The sequence below is a fragment of the Octopus bimaculoides genome, chromosome 1, assembly GCF_001194135.2.
Source record: "Octopus bimaculoides isolate UCB-OBI-ISO-001 chromosome 1, ASM119413v2, whole genome shotgun sequence".
Taxonomy (NCBI): Eukaryota; Metazoa; Mollusca; class Cephalopoda; order Octopoda; family Octopodidae; genus Octopus; species Octopus bimaculoides.
In genome coordinates, this window is record NC_068981.1 from 36,799,042 (window position 1) to 36,820,963 (window position 21,922).

Genomic DNA, 21,922 nt, shown 5'->3' on the forward strand with positions numbered 1-21,922 from the left:
ATGTGTTTGTGTGTGTGTGTGTGTGTGTGTGTGTGTGTGTGTGTGCATCTGTATGCACACATCATCATCATCATCATCAACTTTATTGCCATTATCTTTATCAGTTTATATCTACATTCTATGCTGGCATGTATTAGATGAGTTATCTCAGTCTGTGTCTTATTGAAAGTTATTGCGCTTCTAGATGAGTTTTAAAGGGTTATTTCTTACTTATATGTTCCTTGCTTGGTCTGGTTTCTATGACTGAGTGTCCTTCCTATCATCAACTACCTTTCAGAATATACTGGATACATTAATTGTGGTTATGTCATCGACAAGATGAAAGAGTTATCACAGTTCCACATTCTCTCTTCTCATTCACTAACAATTCTGTTAAGTGTACTGAGTACATTTTATCCTGGCATCAATACTAAGTGGCTGGATTTGTACCTGATAAGATTAAAGATTCTCATTACATTATGACTGAGAAGGTGGATAGGTGAGCGAGAAATCACAGAAGATAAATCAAACAGAAGGAAGGGAGTACAGTGCAAGAATATCATGTTAGAAATGGTGATTAAAGTGGGAAAGTGATAGAGGAAGAGTTAGTATGGTAGATACTATTACAGGTGAGTAAATGGTAAGACTGGATGACAGATGTCAATAACAAGTAGCCTGGTTGTGTGGTAGCACAGGAAGGGTAATGATAGAATGTATGGGTACAAGCAGATCTGATGCAACCTCTCATACTTTGGCCTCAGTGGGTTAGCAAGGGCTAGAGTGATAATGATGACATAATGTGAGTGTTGGGAAATGAGAGAGAAAGAGATTCAGTAGCATCCCTAGTTATACTGTAAGCATAGTGCAGAGAAGAGAGATTTACTATCATAATTGGTGATACTGACAGTAAAATACAGTAAAAAGAAGAGAGGGTGACTTTATATATATATATATATATATATATATATATATATATATATATATATTAATATTTCACTTAGGCATTGCGATACTAATAACCTGGTGTTAGAACTCAATATACATATGCTCCACAATTCATGTTTGAAGCTCTCTGGTGAAGCTGAAGGGTGATATTCAAGCACTCAACTATGAGTGCATTGCATCTTATAGCAGAAACAGTTGTAAACTAATGGAGTTCATAACATAACTGTTTATTCCTTTGTCATTCCAATTTCTTAAATATATAGATGTTACGGATAGATGAGTTCATAACATTAATGGTTGCAAGTATTCATGTCATAATCATGTGTTGCTCTCTAGGACAAAATATCCTAAAAAAATGTTTAGTGCTATGACAAAGCCAGCTTCTGAGGTATGCAAGGTCACTGGGTGGAAATATTGAAGCCAAAACCCGAATAAGATATGTACTTAATTTTCATATGTATTCTGAAAATACACATGAAGTAAAATCATTCATTCAGAATACAATTTTAAAAGCTTGATTTGACAATGAATGCAGAAGGGCTAGAATACGAAATAAGCTTTTTCAGTAAATTAGTTAAGTGTAAAACTCCTGTGAAGGAGTATGTTTGTGCTAGCAATGTGCAACCACAATTAAGCAGTGAGTCAGATGAAAAAATATACAAGTCTAAACTGTGAAAACAGTTGACATGCAACAAGCTTAACAGCAGGATGTGGCAGAACAAATTCTCTTTCTACTTTGACATCCCTATTATTGTATACAATGAAACTGCATATGGCAATGCAATGACATATGGCAATTATGTTGTTTGTTTCTCATATATTTTTTCATAAAGTTTTCCAAACAAAAAAAATTATTGTGATAACAAAAGATAACAAAAATACCATTAGATAAATGGAAATTCTCTCAAAAGAGAAGGAAAGACTGTTTAATAACCTTGCTTAGAATGGTTAGTAAGGTAATGGATCAACTGTGCACAAAAAAGGAACAAAAATAGACAAAACAAAACTACTATAAGCTTATTTTCTTAGAAATCATTTCACATCAAGCAAAAAATATGGTTTCCTTAGAAACAGCTACAAACTCTCATGCTATTTTTTCTCATATTAAGGATAGTTATCTTGACATGGGTCAAGAATAATGTGCAATAGCTCTGGACATTAAAAGAGCTTTTAACAAAGTTTGGTACAATCAAGCACAAGCATCGCTGCATGGTTAAGTTCGCTTGGCAATCAGGCAATTACAGTTTTGATTCCATGTATGCTACCTTGGGCAGGTTTCTTCCCCCATAGCCTTAAGCTGACCTATACTTTATGAGTATAATTTGGTTGGCAGAAAATGTGGTGAAGCTCAATGTGTATGTATGTATGTGTGTGTGTATGTATATATATATATATATATATATATATATATATATGTGTGTGTATGTAGTATGTATGTATGTATGTATGTATATATGACTATACACACACATTAGGGTGTTCAGAAACTAATTGCGTTTTTTTCACCACTATGAAATACAGATCAACCATTCACATCAGAGACAAGATCAAATGAGCAGAAACTACATAGAAATAGTATATCATCTCCTCTATCTGGCAGTATGTCATTCATGGTTATTTTGGTAATTAACCTCATGGACCACAAGAACTTTATGAAACAAAGTATTCACCATTGCTTTCTGTATGAATTTTTGAAAGAAAAGTATCACTACAAAAGCAGTGAAAAAAATTTGTGAAGTGTATTCAGATGCAGTGAAAGGTCGTACATGTCAGTTGTGGTTTAAAAGGTTTAAAGATGGCGATTGTGAAATATCCAACAAGCCTTGCTCTGGAAAACGACCCACTCTGAATGATGACCTTTTGAATGAGACTACTGTATCAGATCCACGTCAAAGCACCAGAGATTCAGCACAAAAAATTACTGTATCATGTTCAACTATCCATGAACATCTCAAGCAAATTGGGGAAAACATGCAAAGAGGGAATTTGAGTTCCATATGTACTTACACATGAGACCCAAACACAATGTCCAACCATCTATAGCAGAGTTCGAACCAGGAATAACAACCTGTCATTTCTGCAGTGCTTTGTTATAGGTGATGAAAAATAGGTTTTGCATCACAACAGAAATCAAAAAAGAGACATGGTTATCATGTAGTGAGAGGCCAGTGTTAACACCAAAACCATAACTCCATCCACAAAATTCTTTGCTCTAGTGGAGCATGAAAGTAAGGACCATTAATGCAGATGTCTATTGCCAGCAACTTGATCATGGAAATGAAAAATGACATCGAAAGTAGCCAGCTTTGGTAAAGAGAAAAGGAGTCGCTCTCCAGCATGACAATGCATGACCCTATTCTTCAAAACAAACCCAAGAAAAAATAAGACCGTCAGGATGGGAAGCTCTTTCACATTCTCCATACTCACCTGACTTAGCACCTATGGATTTCCATCTGTTCCAGTATCTAGAACATTTTATAAGAGGCAAAACATCCAGAAACAGAGAGGAAGTTGAAAACAGTCTTTCAGACATTTTTCAAGAAAAGAAATACTTTTCTTTGAATATGGTTTAAAAAAAAATTACTTTCGAAGTTGGGTTGCAGTTGTTGAAAACACTGGTGATTATATTCTCAATTAAAACTATTCAGATAAATGTAGTTTACATTCATTTTTATATTATGCGTAAGTGGGCTGGCTACATCCCTGGCAGAGGCCTTGAATTTTAGTCTCACTTGGCTTGCCAGGTCTTCTCACGCACAGCATATTTCCAAAGGTCTCAGTCGCAAGTCATTGCCTCGGTGAGGCCTAATGTTCGGAGGTCGTACTTCACCACCTCATCCCAGGTATTCCTGGGCCTGCCTCTTCCCTCAACCACTAGGGTGTGGCTCTCTTTCACACAGCTATCCTCATCTATTCTTGCCACATGTCCATACCAACGCAATCGTCTCTCTTGCACACCACAACTGATGCTTCTTACAAATTGAAAATCAAGACTCAGAGTGCATATGAAACATAATTTGAAATCTAGCAGAAATTAATCATTGAACAATATTAAATCTAGAGTTGATGATTATGTTGGTTAAAATAGTATTCACATGATATTTTGCAGCCTACTGTAAAGTGTGTGAAGAAAACGTCAAACTACTATCATTTCTTTGAGATGATGAAACCAATGTCAGTAAAGTTTAATGGACATACAATGTTCAAGAGAACTAATTAAGAAATATGATAAAACTTGAACACAGTTGTATCTTTAATACAATTTGTTTGAAAGAAAAGCTGCCTCTCTTTACATTAACAGATGTACACACGCACACACACACACACACACACACACACGTATGTATATATTTATGTATGTATGTGTGTATCTATACATGTATATATCCATGTATGTATTTGTGTATGTTTTTATGAGTTTATATTTGAGTGTTGTGTGCATGTGTGTGTTGTGTGCTTGCATGTGTATGTCTGCATATATGTGTATATATATGTATATTGAAGGATGGAAGCATTGATAACCTCACTCCCTGCAAAAAATGGTGATATTTGTTCTGCTCCAAGTTACACAGACAATCTCTTGTCACTTTCATTACTGAAAATGCAGTGAACCAGGGATTGGCACATTGGAAACCTATAACCAAAAACACTATTGTTTACCAATCATGATATTAATTAAAAAAATAAAAGTGAATAAAATAAATGAATAAAAGTACTCACACAGCATTGAGGTGAAATCTAAGAATGTATGAAGAAAATTACTTGTCTAGTTGTAGAATATCAGTCTTTCAAAGATAACTTTGTCAATACCTGGTAGACTGAGATTTTATCAAAATGAAAGCATAGCAAAAGACTAAGTTTCCAACTTTTCAGATGACATAAGTTCATCGTAATTTTCCCCACAAGAAAAAGAAAAAAAAAACATGCCAAATATTACAAAAGCACACTTAAAATTTCATGCTGGTTTTTAAGAATGTGTTTAACATTTTAAGTGTCAACAAATTTGCTACATGGCTTGCAAAAGGTTTGGTAGACTACATAAATCATAGGTGCAAAATATGAAGAATACATTAGCTGCTCACATAGTCTTTTCAGCCAACTTATTTCAGTTCAAGACAAAGATTTAAAAACCATCATGTCATTTTCTGTGATATTCGTTTCTTCTACTTTCTATGGTATATAGAGAAAGCCTCTTATCTAGAATCTTACAAATTCATATTGTATCTCATAATGTACCTCCACATAATAAAGAAATGTCTTTCTTCCAAGCACTAACAAGAAAGGGAGTAATCAAGCCCATGAATCTGTAAAGTTTAATATTGCAGACATGGTGTTTTAGTTTGATGTTACTGAGTGTTCTTTGGCTTTGTATATCTTCCCCAAGATCGTCCCCTCTTGTATATCGTCCCCTCTTACCACTATGATACTTCGGCCAAATACCTTTGTAGGTATGATTCTTTGAAGGTTAAAATTATATCTCAAGCCATTGATAGGATCATCAAGGTACTATTGGTGGCAAGAATATGACCCTTATTTCACCCCAATTACTGACAAGTCGACCACCTGAGCAAATAGGTTCATTGTCTAATATGAGAAGAGCTTAAGGCAGTGGGCTGGCAGAATCAGTAGCACACCAAGCTAAGTGCTTAGTGGAATTTCATCTATTTTACGTTCTGAGTTCAAATTTTGGTGGGACTGACTTTACCTTTCATCTTTTTGGGGGTCTATAAAATAAGCACCATTTGAACACTGGTATTGATGTAATCGACTTAACCCCCTCTTCTGAAATTACTGCCTTGTGCCAAAATTTGAAACTAATATTAGTAAAGCCTTCGCCTCATCAACTAAAAGCTTGAGGACATCTTCCTGACATTTATGCCTTCCAAGAGCAAAATTCTAGCAAGCCTAATATTCATGCTGAGCCAATAATTATCAGAACTAGCAAACTTACCCATCTACGATGTGTGATAAGAGCAAGGTGCAAATCGAGACAATTTAAGTTGTAATGTACTTATTTTCATTCACTATATTTGCTAGTGCCAAACTATATAGTGTGCCTTATTGAACAATATATATGTAAACGTTTACATAACACATTCATGGTGCTATCTTTACAAAACATCTTTGTAAACAATATTTTCCATTTGTCCGCTACTAAGCTTCAAATTAGCTGAATCCGTAGCCCTACTCATCGTGACATACAGCTGGCTGTGCGTGAACATAGGAGAGGGCAGAAACACACCGATGCAGGAGCAGGAAGAGGAGGTTGGACTGATCTCTGCGGGAAAAGGTAGGCCTCTCTATTCCTCTTACAAAACTTACTTCCGGGTGCCAAATTTGCCTCAATTGATGGTATTACTCAGGTAGGACAGGGACAGGGGCCGAAGGAGGAGGTCAAGCATGTCCCTTTAAGAGGGTGCAGGCCACTCTATTCCTTCTGCTAAAGTTATTTCCGGGTGCCAAAGTTACCTCAATTGATGGAATTTTTCTAAAAAATATGGGGAGAGGAGAGACTAAACCTATACATAAACCACCCTAGAGACCTCCCGAACACTCCTACAGAGTTTCATGCCGATTGGCCCAACCGCTTGGCCGTGATGTGAATACAGATGGACAGATGGACATTACACCCATTATAGTATGATAGTAATGATGCACTGGTAATTGGTGCGTTGTCTTTAGAAACTTGTGAGCAACCACATCTCCCATGCCACTATCATTAACATTTGATGCATGTGTACGAACAGCCATGCTACATGGCAGTAAAACATGGGCTGTGACTGTTGAGGACATGCATAAGCTTGCAAGGAACGAACCCAGTATGCTCTGCTGGATGTGTAATGTCAGTGTGCATACTCAACAGAGTATAAGAGCCCTGAGAGAAAAGTTGGACCTAAGAAACATCAGATGTGGTGTGCAAGAGAGACAACTGCGCTGATATGGTCATGTGGTGTGAATGGATGAGGATAGCTGTGTGAAAACATATCACACCCTTGAGATTAAGGGAACCCATGGAAGAGGTAGACACAGGAAGAGGTGGTGAAGCACAACCTTCGAACATTAGGCCTCACCAAGGCAATGACTAGTGACTGAGACCTTTGGAAATATGCTGTACTTGAGGAGACCCGGCAAGCCAAGTGAGACCATAACCCGTGGCCTATGCCAGTGGTGTAATCAGCCCACTTATGCGCACCTTTCCTTCATTGGACACTAAACTCTGCTTGCAAAAAGCTGTTGAAGCAAGTGAAATCGAAATCAAATTCAATGATAGCACAGTACGACTGGCATCTGTGCTAGTGGAGCACTATGAGCACCATCTGAGCATGATCGTTGCCAGGGCTACTGACTGGCTCCCATGCCGGTGGCACATAAAAAGCACCATTCAAGCATGATCGTTACCAGTGTCACCTTACTGGCATGTGAAAAACAACATTTGAGCAAGGTTGTTACCAGTGCCGCTAGACTGGCTCCTGTGCAGGTGACACATAAAAAACACCATTTGGGCGTGGCTGTTGTCAGTACTGCCTGACTGGCCCTCGTGCCATTGGCACAGAAAAGCACCCACTACACTCTCGGAGTGGTTGGCATTAGGAAGGGCATCCAGCTGTAGAAACTCTGCCAGATCAGATTGGAGCCTGGTGCAGCCATCTGGCTTGCCAGTCCCCAGTCAAACCGTCTAACTCATGCCAGCATGGAAAGCGGATGTTAAACGATGATGATGATGACTATTTGCCTTTATGCAATGCTGATAAACATTCATTAACAGACAACTTCATTTGAAAAACTTGGGTTTTCCAAGGTATTGACTGCCAATACAACCCTGTTTCACCACTATTACGTAATTAATAGCCCTTAATAATTAAATATTTTAACCTGTTCCGAAATGCTTTGATTTTCTTGCTTGGTGAGCTGCCTGGATTACTGTGGGTAATTGTATTAACCCTTCTGCAGTGATTTCTAAATCACCATCACATCACTAGCTTTGAAATTTTTGATGCGTATATGCTAGCTAGCTTGGCTGCAACACTTTCAGTTTTGATGCCACAGATGTTGTTGGTGTAGTATCATTGACAGATAAACTACTTTGTCACTGCCTTCTTAATAACGACTCTAATATGTTACAACATTCCATGATCTATAAATTCAATGAAAATTTATTAACTGAAACTGATTTTCGTTATAACGATACTGTTCTTACAGGATTGTGATATAATCTGGTTGTAATTTGCTTTCAAATCTAATAACTTACACTCAGAAACAAAGATTAAATCAAGTTGAAATGGGCAAATACTTTATTATGAGTAACACTTATGTTAGATTAATAAGTTCAGTGCAATAGCACAATGTGACAATAACTACCTTACACAACACAACTTGTATGGCTCTATATAACTTTTGATATTTCAGTGATTGGATATGTTTTAGATATATGTTGTACTACTTGGCTTTAAGAGAAAATAATAATCTAAAGAAAAAGCATGTGGCCTTATCTGCAAACTAGAAGCAGGAGCTTACAATTAAGTTAGAGACTGGTACTTCATTGGAATGAGTTTGAGAAGAACAGTATGACAGTTTTCTTCACAAGCAAGGTGAAGAACAACCTAGTGGATTTCCTTTGAAATTTAATATTCCTTAAAATTCTAAGGCATCACCTGTTAGCACAAGGAAACATATCAGAGTTGCAAAATATAGAAACCAATATATTTATTCACTGAACAAAAACTGCAAGTCAACACAAGTTGTATTGTGTTTTATATAGTGGTGATTATCATATTGTGTTTCTATGCTGAATCTGCCATTGTTTCTACGATGTTACTTTGTATATATGATGTGTGTTAAGAAGTTATTGGAGATCCAGCAATTACACTGGCTTTGATAGTTTTTTTTTTGTTTTTATTAAATGTTTTAACAGTTGCTTTATGTATATCAAACTACTTTGCAATTTCTATGGAACACTTTCTATTTGAAGTTCATCTAATATATTCATTTTCATTTCTAGAGAAATCAACTTTCTTGACATTTGAAACTCTTATTCACTCTTGAAAATATTTTGAAAGATATTTGAATAATTATACCTCACTTGTTAATTTAGAGAGTGGTCTATTTCAATATCATAAAAGTGAAATGAAAGTAAAAAAAAAAAAAATAATGTAAAACTAAAGTTGAAATGATGAAGTTGTATTTCTGTACACATAAAGTGAAAAAGCAAAAGCAAAATGGAACCATGCAAACTAAGTACCATGTAAACTGAAGTGGGTTCAGAAAAAGGGTTGGAAATAAAAAGGATGTCCAGCTGTAGAAACCATGCCAAAACTGAGAAATTGAAGCAAAACAGCTTCCTTTGACCCATTGGATTCCGTCAAATGATCCAACACATGCAAGTATGGAAAGTAAAGGTGAAATGACAATGATGATGATGATGAGGAGGGCAATGAAAATGACATATACATATGTGTATATATATGAATATACAGGGTGTTCAGGCCAAATTTCCCAGTTTGCATAAAACGAAAATAAAACAATATCCTATTTAAAGATAAAAGTATTTAGAAAATCAAAAAATATCAACTAGATTATGATTATGGCTAAGATATAACAATTTACTCTAAGTAGCCACCCTAATCTTCCACCACAGCCTCAAAGAGGCTCCGGAATCTCATGCACACATTCCTCACCGTGTCCCTGGGACAATTTTCAAACACCTCTTTGATTTTGGCCACCAACTTGGCCTTGCTGCTGCAAGCAGAGTTGTTGTATCTCATACATTGTAATCCATAGCATTACAATCAAGGGAATTTTAGGGGCCACAAATTGGGACTGGTGAAGTTATAGAAATTCTCCAACAACCACTTTTGATTCTTTCTGAAGGTATGGCAAGGAACTGAATCCTGCTGCCACACATATGGCCTTCCAGCAGCAACCCTCTCCTGTCAGATTTTGACGACAATCTTCATCAGCTTCACACAGTGATCTGAATTGAGCCTTAGGCTTTGTTCATACATGTAGGACAACATGATGTCACCCTCAATGGAGACATCCAAAGGCTATCACATTTTGAGGAAGTTGATTTTCATGATAAGTACAATATCACATGGATTGTAGACAAGCTATCTGTTGTTCTGGGTGTTGTGTAACTGGTCCTGGCAGAAGTTCTTTTCATCTCAGCAGATCATCCTTGGCTTAACAGGATGCCTCAACTTGTTAAAGAGCTTGTCAGCCTTTGTCATGCAGTTCTCCTTGGCTTTGGCTATCAGAATCTATACCTTGCACCTCTTGTATGACTGGTAGCAAAGATACTCATTTAGGCCCAGCTTCATGGCTGTATATCCAATACCTATATCTCCCGTAAAACCCAAATTTCCTTGCTCAGATCTTACTTCATCTTCTCTGCAGTTGTTGGATGAATCCAAGCATGCAGATGCAGTCAGAACACCTGCTGTGTCCCTTCCTGCTGTGTCCCTTCCTGCTGGTCACAACTTTGTAGTCTTCATTGAAGCTATCCATGTCCTGTCTTACTGCCTTTACAGTGTTTTCTGAACATTGAGCAGCAGTCATGATGTTGACATTTTGAAACACGAGGCAAATCATCCTGATACTGGTAATTCTTTTCTAATATTCAGATAGTTTCCACTCCTCCATGTCAGCTAACATTTGTTTGACTATAACTTTAACCTTCATGCTCTCTAATGCCATTGGACTATTCACAAAGAAAATCTAACTGTTCCATAAGAAAAAAAGGAAACAAAAAATCTTTAAATTTAACCCAAACACCTTGTAGGCAAACAAACATGCAGACACACAAACATGTATATGCATGTATGTATGTATGTATGTATGTATGTATGTATGTATGTATGTATGTATGTATGTATGCATGCATGCATGTATGTATGTATGTATGTATGTATGTAGATGTACCCACATATGTTTTTGAACCTGAACTTGTGTTTGTAAAATTATTTCACAGTACAATTGTTAATTAATAGTTTATAGCTTCTAATCAACTTTAACATTTTGATCATAAGGAGAAAAACAGTTAGTTTTAAATCCCTGAGTGAGAAATAAGTAGTAACAGTACTACAGGTCAAAGTCTATTTGCCAATGTAAAGTGGCAGTCCTGATTAGGATGGTGTCACTACTTTTAAAGTGACACACAATCATTGATCGAAGCCTAGTGCTGCCATCTCTAGCCAACGGTTATCCTATGCAAATGAAGGGAAATAATCCAGAAACCATTGGTTCATAGGTACTGTTTAAAGCAGAGTGGGGATATTAGCTCTCTTGTTTGAGGCATAAGGATGCAGCTGTGTGTCGATCACCAGCTGGAAAATATATTTTCCTGGGGCTAAAAAAAGGTAGTAACGCCGTCCTAATCAAGACTGCCACTTTATGCTGGCATATAGACCTTATTTTGATTATACTTTCATACTTATGATCAAAAATGATCTTTCCATGAATACTTTTCCTCCTATTTAGACATGATATAGCCAAGAGCACCTCACCCAATATAGTTTTTCTTTTTCAAGAGACTTGTACACAATCTGAGTAATATTTGGCTACTATTTCTAAAAGGTTGACAGTCCTGGTAGAGATTTCCTCTTTGGCTTGAAATAATTCTTTGTAATTCCATAATATAATTCTTTTTACTTTATTGTGCTTTCTTTTAATTCATATTTTGAGAGGTCAATATCATTTTTCTAAAATGATATTTGCTATTTTTCTGTGTATTTATTTAAAATTAATGACAGCATCATAAAGGGGTATAGAGTCTGGGTGGATAATGACAAAGCAGTGTCTATGCATCTAAATCCAAGAATGAATTGTGAGATATTTCAACTTATCCAACACAAATATTCAAGGATTAATACAAACCTCTATAACCACACACCCAGATTCACCCACACCCCTACAACAGCTTCTACATACACCATGCAGTCCCTACAATTTTCTCCCTGCTCACTCGCACTGACTAACCGACTCCCAACCCTCTGAACACAACTAACCCCACCACCCAATCCTCCCCATTCTGAAATTCCATTCTCACATTTATTCACATTATACTGTCTTGTCAAGAGGAATTGCAATGGTAGAGTTTATGTGTGGAGACTGTGGGGTATAGAGGAAAGGAGAGGGGGACGGTTTTGAGGGATAAATGGAGTTCTTAAGGAGTAACTAAGTGTCATCGGCATTGGTGTTGATATTGGTGTTGTTGTAGGTTGTGTGCTGTGGAAAATGATGATGATAATGATGATAATAATTTTGTTTAGAAAGGGTGTTGTTTGTGATCGTGGCCACATTTAAGTTGGAAAGGGGGTTGGATGTTTTGAAGAAGACAGCTATGCTACTTCTCTCCAATATATGTGTATGTAGGTGTGTATGGAGAAAAAAAAAGAAAGAAGTGCCTAGGTATGAAGAAAGTGGAGTGAAGAGGGGATAGGGTAATGTCCCCTTCATAAGATGGGTCGGTAGGTATGTGAATGGGATGTTGGTTGGTGGCCAGTTATCAGTGATTTACTGGGGATTTCAGTCTCCCTGGTCCTCCACCACATCAGCTTGATAATGGTAATAAAAACATGTATGTGCACTGGCTGGCTGCTCCCACCTCACCCTGCACTCTCAGCTATCCGATGCCCACCCACGCCACTTCATCTACTGTCTTCTTGGTTCAGGGATGTGCAAAGTTACTTGGGCAGAGCAAGACAGGCAGTGGCGACACAATTAATTCTAATCTAATGTATGCGGCTCATAATCATTGGACGGGGGGGGGGTTGAGATGAGATGGGTGTTACCAGGGAGGTATTGCATGGTCATGGAGTGGTGGGGAAATGGACAAAATGAAATAAAAATTTATGTTGTTAATGGTGAGGGTGGTGGTAGCGGTAGTGGTAATAGTAGTAGTAATTGTCATGGTAGTGGTGGTGGTATAGTGAGCAAGAGCTTGCATGGAAACTGGTGGCTGGTGGCAGGAATATTGGGGTGGGTGTATAAAGGGCAGAAAAGAGGGAAGAAGAGCATGAGTGGGGTAGATGGAAACCTCATGAATAGGAGTGGGAGGTGGATAGTGAAATGATGGAGAGGAGATAAAGATGCTATGTAAAGAGGCGATGAGGTGAGGAGGTGCACGTGGGGGTGTTGTGAAAGGGGAGGGCAAGAAGTGATGGTACTGTTATACGGAGTGGGGAGCAGTCGGTGGTATTGTGTAAGGGTGTGCAGAACCTGTGAGAGTAGGGAATGAGAAAGTATTGGGAGAGATTAGGGGGCGCATGTTAGCTCTTTGCAATACAGGGTCAAGTTATGAACAGAATTCAAAATGAGACAAAAATAAAATATACATAGATACATAGATACACACACACACACACACATACACACACACACACACACACACACACACACACACACACACACACAACATGCACACACACACATACGAACACATGTATATGTATGTATGTATGTAGACACACTCACTATACACACATGCAACACATGCACACATGAATATGTATGTTTGTATATGTATGAAATTATGGAAAACAAACATACATACACATACATACATATGCATATACATATAAGTACATGTGCATGCTTGCGTAAGTATATCTGTATGCATAGAAAGATATGTATGTGTATGTATGTATATATATATATATATATATATATATATATATATATATATATATATATATATATATATATATATATTATATATATAAATATGACTGTATGACTACAGCCGCAAATCATTTGCCTCTGCATCACTGGGGAGGAAGGGGATGCACAACTGCTGGTGGAGGTGGGTGACAGGGGATGCAGAGGCTATTATCATGCTAAGTAAACACTATTCCTCTGGCTCAGTGGAGATTGACATATTAATAGCAGCTGTCCAACTTCCTAAATGGATCATCGTTTACTTCTGCAGTCTTAGTGGTGTAGAAGTGTCAGGGAGACTAGGTATATCTCTGTCCCAGTGATTGGTGGAAGGAAGGTGTCAACAGAAGAATTTAACTGTTAAAAGAGTCATTTTGCAAAAACAAATTTGGTCATATTATTTTATTGCATTATTCTAAATTTATATCTCTAGTTTATATGATACCATTATAATATCTAACTACACCAACTTAATTCTAATCACTGTCTGAACTTCACCTTATTTACACACACGTGCACACATGCACACACACATGATAAGTATTTATACACACACTCACACATGATAAGTATTTTTACACACACATACACGCACACACACACACACACACACACACACACACACACACACAAACACATACATAGCAACACCAACAATAAAACCAGATATATATCTCTTTGTTTTTATTATTGCCACTGACATGGTTGCTGCTGTTGCAGCTGATGATGATGATGATGGTATGGTTTATTTTATTTCTAATGAATTCACCCAGTCCCTCTTTGTGTTGCCATCAGAGAAGACAATTTTATAACCTCTGAGAGGATTATCCATAAATGCCAAACCAAGGCTGAAAACAAAATGCAACTTTAAAATTTTGATGCAGAAAAAAACAAAGTGCTATTGTTTTCCTTTTATGCTTTCTGTGTATGATGCATGGTGTGAGGTGGCAGGTAAGGGGAAACATCCATCCCTTGACTTCAAATGACAGTCTACCACTATACAAGCTTCGAAGTAAAAGAAATACTGAAATATCGCCAAACTTGAAGAGATTTCTAAGAGCTAATGTTTAGATCAGCTTTCATGGGATTAAGTAAAGAAGGGATAAATCTCTTCTTGGATAAGATATCAGTCTATCAGAGATACATCTAATGTATGTTTCCAAAGGGCTGGTGATGGAGCCTCTATGCAGTTGATTGACCTTTGAGAAATAACAGTCAGATCTTCTTCAAATCACTGCCTGTAATCATAAAAAAGAGTACAATAGGATATTGCAGTCCCGGATGTAGTTAAAAAAATATAATTAGCAGGTCTAGAATTCTGTGATCATTGATCTGTTTCATCAGTGTTGACCATGGGTTAAACAACAAAACAATGTATTTCAGATAGCAGAAATTATTGAGGCGCATAGAGAGTTAAAACTCTGGCTTGAAATCACAGTGGAAGGGCTGGTGTAGTTTGAACACTCATGTTTATGAAGATATTTGACTATAAGCTAAAGGACAATATACAAAATCATTATCATCATCATCATCGTTTAACGTCCGCTTTCCATGCTAGCATGGGTTGGATGATTGGACTGAGGACTGGCAAGCCAGAAGGCTGCACCAGGCTCCAATCTGATCTGGCAGAGTTTCTACAGCTGGATGCCCTTCCTAATGCCAACCACTCCAAGAGTGTAGTGGGTGCTTTTACGTGCCACTGGCACGAGGGCCAGTCATACAGTACTGGCAACAGCCACGCTCAAAATGGTGTTTTTTACATGCCACCTGCACGTGAGCCAGTCCAGCGGCACTGGCAATGACCTCGCTCGAATGATTTTCTAATGTGCCACCAGCACAAGTGCTAGAAGGCGATGCTGGTAACGATTACGCTCAAATGGTGCTATTTTTGGGCCACTAGCACGGAAGCCAGACAGCTGCTCTGGCAATGAATACGTTCAAAAAAGAAAAACTTAATTAAAATTTCTCACTTGGAGTAAGAAATCAAAACCCTAGTGGCAATTGTGAAAAGAGAGATGATTTCAAGAATTAAGAATTAATCTACTAAAATCAATTTACATGCTTAGGAGAAGATAAGTGTGGTGTTTGTATTGGACTGAAAGCTTATAGATCATGAGTTTAGTACTGACTGTCGAGATTTAGTTGTAAAGCTGAATATGTGTTTATTCTCTATGCTTCACTTCACCTAGTTGTCAGGAATGGGCACCAGATTATATTGAAATGTTACTTGAGATACTGAAAATCTCATTGCCAGGAGTTCTGTCTTTCATCCATTTAGTAACACTACAAAACCCAAGCTAAGTTGTAGTTCATGATGGCCTTGATTTGGCTGGAATGCTTTTCATCATAGATTTACTTGATCAAGATTAACCTGTAATTAAGCAACATAAACAAATATTACAATGTAAATGATTTATTTTACTTCTAGTCAAAATATATGGTTCCCAAGTTGTGCAATTTTATAAAGTATAACAATTGTGGGATTTTATATTATTGCAAATCTATGTGATGCTTTTAGATTGTTTGTCAGAGTACAGAAAATTAGATCTTGTCAAAGGCCCTTTAAACAGTGATGAATGCAGTGTAGATTTGTTTATTCTTTGTTAAGAATATTTGTGGTAGTTGTTTCATCACAAATATGGCATATGTTGATCAGCATACTCAAAGAAACCAAGATTACATCTGATCAAATTTGACCCCTTCAATCAATACATTCGGTGTTCAAGCAAATGGTAAACATGCTTCTTTTTTTTCAGCTACCTTCCATTCATTATCATTCTCAAAACGCCTGAGTGCAGAATGTCATATTTGAAGATTTGGTTCCTTTTGCAGAATCTGCTGAAGTGTTGTAGAAGAAAATGTTCCAAAGTCAGAAACACAGACTGCAAAGATCAAAACACTGTTTGGAAACCAGGAACAGATTTAGTTCAAATGAGAAAAGAGACTTACTCAATGTATAGGAGATGACTATACTTTGTTCTTTGCACAAATAATAAATGCACAAAATATGCATTGGGTTCATTGACTGAGAAAGCCACAGCATGAGCTGGGTGGATGGACATGAAAATGCTTACACTAAGATCAACCATAAAGTTATGAGCTAATGAGGATGCTTTTACATATCACTTGATCTGTTAGAAATAGCAGCCAAATCTACTTCATATCAGACCTTACTATTTTTGCAAAAAAAATAAAAACAAAGATGCATTAGATAATGTAGAGCTACATACCCTTCAAAAAGGTGAATGGTCATTGCTGAAATGCCTTTGTTCAACCTAGGGTTAACCTGTGGCTAAACAACATTAACAACAACCATGTAGTTAAACTGACTCAATTGGCTCACTGCAAGTAATAATTAAGGATCTATTTCCTATGTGATCTGGAAGTAGTTCAGGCTGACTAATTTGCATATATAATGCCTTCTTAGCTGCTTGCTAACACATTAATAGAAATTTGCTATACTGTGCTTCTCCCTTGAAATTTACTTAAGACTTTAAGAACAGTAAATTTATAAATGTCTCCAAGGACAGTTAAAGAGTGTAAATCATTTGATGATATCCCAACACAGGATTGAATCTTGCCTGGCTAATCCTTTTTCTGTCTATGAACATATTGAATATACAGATAAGGTATTTATATCTGTGAATACATAGCGTTGATAAAAATCTATAGATATTCTCAATAATATAGTATAATATTGTATTATTAGAAATATAAGAAAAATAATAAATCTAATTTCAGAGAAAGGCTACGCGATGTGCATATAAAAGCTTATGATATTTCAATAGTTAAAAACACCAATTTGAATAAATTTTATGATACTTAATGGCAACAACAACATAAGGGACCATGTGGCAAACATATGTGATCACAAGCATATTTCTACACACCTAGCAGAGGTATGTGACCTAGGAAAATACTTCTCACACTGTGATGTTTATCCAAGGGCATATATGAAGAGAAGTCACATATCTCTGCATCTCTATGAAAAGAATAACTTACCCTATTCTTTCAAAACAACTACTGGAGGTGATATCTGGTGATATCTTGTCTCTCAGTTGAAGTAGGGTTTAGGAGACAGTGTAGCTGGTTTTCAAAAATGAGGATGTGGTGAAAAATTAGTTTAAGCTTGTTCGTTGTGCAGCTACCTATATATATGTGCCATAAATATATGCGATGAGGCAAGATAAGATGAGAGCCATAGTAAAGGATGTTAATGATGACATTGACATTTTGCTTGTTGTTACTTTTGTGACACAGTTTGGGCAGGTGGTGAATATCAAGATGACTAGAAATGATAGTGGCTGGAAAAGGATCAACATGGATGTGCAAGCCCTAATGATCTCCAAAGACCACACAGCCACTTTGAAGCCATGCTTCATCATTGGTGCAGAAATAAAAACAATGATGCTGGTAGTGTGGGCCAGAAAGCTCATCTATATGTGTGGTAGCAAATGCTATTTGAAAGCTTTTTGCCTTAGAAAACTTGAAAAACAGAAACGGACAGAAGCAACACAAAAACTGCTCTTTGAAAAGCATCAAGACTCTGGATAAAGCAAAAAGGGATTGATCCATACTCCATCCCAGAAAACAGTAATCTTAGATCTGCTTTCCAGCCATAACCAGTAGCAACCCACCATCATCAAATGATGATGATTAGGAGGAGATGGAAAATGAACAAAGTAGGTAAACATCATGGTCAATAGAAAAGAATAACAAAAAAAGGCGGTGAGCTGGCAGAAATGTTAGTAAACTGGGCGAAATACCTAGTAGTATTTTGTCTGCTGTTATGTTCTGAGTTCAAATTCCACCGAGGTTTACTTTACCTTTCATCCTTTCGGGGTCGATAAATTAAGAACAAGTTATGCACTGGGGTCGATCTAATCGACTTAATCCCTTTGTCTGTCCTTGCTTGTCCCCTCTATGTTTAGCCCTTTGTGGGCAATAAAGAAATAAGAAAAGAATAACAAAAAACAAAGAAAAAATGAAAAGAAGCCCCACTTAAAAAAGAAATATGTACCTTAAGAAAAGGTCAGTAAAGTGTCAAAGGAGGACCTTCCCTGAAGATAATTCGAGTTTTATGGTAATTTAACTTTGTGCTAAGTAGACATGCAGAAATAGGTTCAGAAGAGTAAAAAAAAAAAACGAAAAAAGAAAAAGCAACAAAACACTCAAATGACTGAAAATTGGTGGAAAAGACACCAACAGCTTATCATCATTAGAAAAATGTTTGTGTGGATGACATGAGATGCAACTTGCCCTGTTTATTGGGGAATTGGAGAAAAAGCCAACAGACAATAGGATTCTTCAGTACCAGGTAGGTAAAGTGTCTATATCTAAACTAAAAGGAAGCAAGGAATTATTTGAAGTGCTTTTACTGCTTTTTCTTGTCGGTTGAGTGATCATATGGAAGTCCTTTTATTTCCTTATTGAAACTAAGATATTTGAAGCTACATTTTGCTTAATCAATACATACAATACTAACTCTCAGTTTGAGTTAAAATATTAACACATGATTCAGAAATTTGAATTATGTTAGTGTAAACCCCGCCTTACTCAAATTTTGCTAGTTTACTAAGCAGAAACATCACGAAAAATAGCAAAGAATTATGCTTTCTCATTATGCTCCACTTTCACAAGTTTTAACTTAAGAATCTATAAAATATTAAAGACTTATTTTAAATGATCATTTATATTCCAAACAATAAGTAAACGTATCAGGATTCAAAAACAAATAAAACCAAATTTAAAATTTTTACAATGATTTTATATGAAATGAAAATTGTTAACATGAATCATATGAAATTAGAAGCACATGGTTTTGGTGATAACTTCAACAAAATTATAAAAAAATGAAAGGATAACATATGTTTATTTATTTGATAAAATAAAACAAAACCAATACCCATAACAATACAATCAAGAAGAAACTTGCGAATTATTTCACTTCCTTTTGAAATCTGGTTTGATATTTCATAGAAGGTGTAAACATTCCTCAGCTTGATTTAAAACAAATAACTGAAGAATGGAAATAAAAAATAAATCATGATCATCATTTTACATCCGTTTTCCCATGCTGGCATGTATTAATGATATATTTTATTGTGAAGACTGTCATATTGAACAATGAATGACATGCTGATTATTTATATGTGTATATACACACACATGTGTATATAAATATATATACATGTATGCATGTGTGTATATATGTAAGTGTGTGTATATAAGCATAAAGAAACTATGCACCAATAACAGGTAAAATACATGTAAGAAGATATGGTATAATCGCAGATACCTTTTATTCTCATCAGCTACTAACTGAAGGTCAAGGTAGTTTTGCCTATTTTGGGTGTTGTATAACAAATACAACAGGGAATGGTATCAAGAATAGGGCAGCAAAGAAAGAATGGAAAATGAGGCAGGACAACAACTATAAGGTCATCATAATATCAGCACCAATAGACCACCACAGTCATGGAAATTACTGTAATATCAGTGCTAAGCATTGAGCCTTTTAACAATTAAAATATGTCACAAACATTTTTTAACTAACCTAAAGTTTGCTAACACCTGAACACTGCTTGGCACTGAAAATTATGGCAATTTCCATGGCTGTGGTAGTCTTCTAGTGCAAATCAGTCAATGTTGTCGACTGTATTCTAGTCAAAGCCATAGCTTTGATAAGGTCTGTCCAGAGTTACCTCTTTTAGGTATTTCCCATTGATAACGGCTAAAAAAACTAGAAACATCAATGTCTGGAAATGAGAAAGGTGGTGACTCTGGGTAAATATGGTGTTTTTGTGCCTTTTTATCATAGGAGGGAATTTTTCTTCATGGTAACAGCAGTAAATTTGCCTTTAAGCAGTTGAAATATGTCATAAACATATTTTAACTAACCTAAAGTTTGCTTACGTTTAAACACTGCATGGCACTGATATTATGGCAATATATATTTTTTTCTTTTATTCTTTTATTTGTTTCAATCATTTGACTGCAGCCATGCTGGAACACTGCCTTTACTCAAACAAATCGACCTCAGGACTTATTCTTTGTAAGCCTAGTATTTATTCCGTCAGTCTCTTTTGCTGAACAGCTAAGTTACGGTGATGTAAACACACCAACATCAGTTGTCAAGTGATGGTGGAGGACAGACGCACAGACATGCACATCACACACACACACAAAGGCACACACACACACACACACACACACACAAAGGCACACACACACACACACACAAAGGCACACACACACACACACACATATCTACGACGGGCTTCTTTCAGTTTCTGTCTACCAAATCCACTCACAAGACTTTGGTCAACCCGAGGCTGTAGTAGAAGACACTCTCCCAAGGTGTCATGCAATGAGACTGAACCCAGAACCATGTGATTGGTAAGCAAGCTACTTACCACACAGCCACTCTTGTGCCTATATATATATACGTTTGTGCTGGTATGATCATGCACTACAGATGGATGAGGAGAGTTGTCTGAAGACAGTTGAAGGAATCCGGTGCAGAGGTAGACCTAGGAAGATATGGGATGAGGTGGTGAAGCATGACCTTCGAACGTTGGGCCTTACAGAGGCAATGACGAAAGACAGAGGCCTCTGGAGATATGCTGTGACTGCGAAAACCCAGCAAATAAAGTGAGTTCACGGCTGTATTCTACACCAGTTTTGCATAACCAGCCCCAGCCCATTCAAAAGTACCTTGGATCGTAGGGCTACCTGCTGTGCTTAAGGGGACCTATTGAGTCAAGTACATCAACATCAAAATGTATACCCTAAAGAAGAAATTCTCTTCTGTCCTCTTTGGTCTCTACAGAGATGATGCCCTGGTTATCTCTAGAGGTGCCAACAGGCACACCCTAGATAGGCTTAGGAAAGATCTGATTAACGCCCTTAGCTCCATGGGACTGAAAATTACAACTGAGACCAACTTCACCACCGCGGACTTCTTAAACATCACGCTTGACTTGGGCTCTGGTTCATACAGGCCCTACAGCAAGCCAAACAAGAGGCTGGCATATATCAACACAGCTTTCTGCCACCCACCCAACTAGTTCATAAACCTGGTGAATTGGTCAGCAAAAGGATCTCAAATCTATCCTTTAGTGGCACCTCCATTATTAAGAGTATTTTAGCTAAGACCCATAGGCCATGAGTGGAGGTAGGATGCTCATGCAAGGACCAAGTGCCTAGTAGGAGACCAATGCGAAACTAAGGGGGTCATTTATGAGGCTGAAGTGGTATCTGACCCTAATAGCAGCAGCAGCAGCTTTTCCAGCAACTACAGCAGTAACAGGAATGTCTGTAATAATGGTAACGGCAAAAATAA

General features: G+C 37.0%; 1 protein-coding gene across 1 annotated transcript; it reads left to right on the top strand.

Annotated features, from left to right (window-relative positions):
* The first annotated feature begins 458 nt into the window (after positions 1-458).
* LOC106869745 (uncharacterized) lies at positions 459-2,937 on the top strand. Its single transcript, XM_014915607.1, has 3 exons — positions 459-478; positions 1,261-1,312; positions 2,623-2,937. The coding sequence occupies exons 1-3, from the start codon at positions 459-461 to the stop codon at positions 2,935-2,937; spliced, it is 387 nt and encodes a 128-aa protein (XP_014771093.1).
* Positions 2,938-21,922: the final 18,985 nt, after the last annotated feature.

Coding starts and splice junctions, on each gene's coding strand:
- LOC106869745 (XM_014915607.1), top strand. CDS start 459: ATGACTGAGAAGGTGGATAG. Junction 479..1,260: donor ATGACTGAGAAGGTGGATAG/GTGAGCGAGAAA, acceptor GTTGCTCTCTAG/GACAAAATATCCTAAAAAAA. Junction 1,313..2,622: donor TGACAAAGCCAGCTTCTGAG/GTATGCAAGGTC, acceptor AATTTTTGAAAG/AAAAGTATCACTACAAAAGC.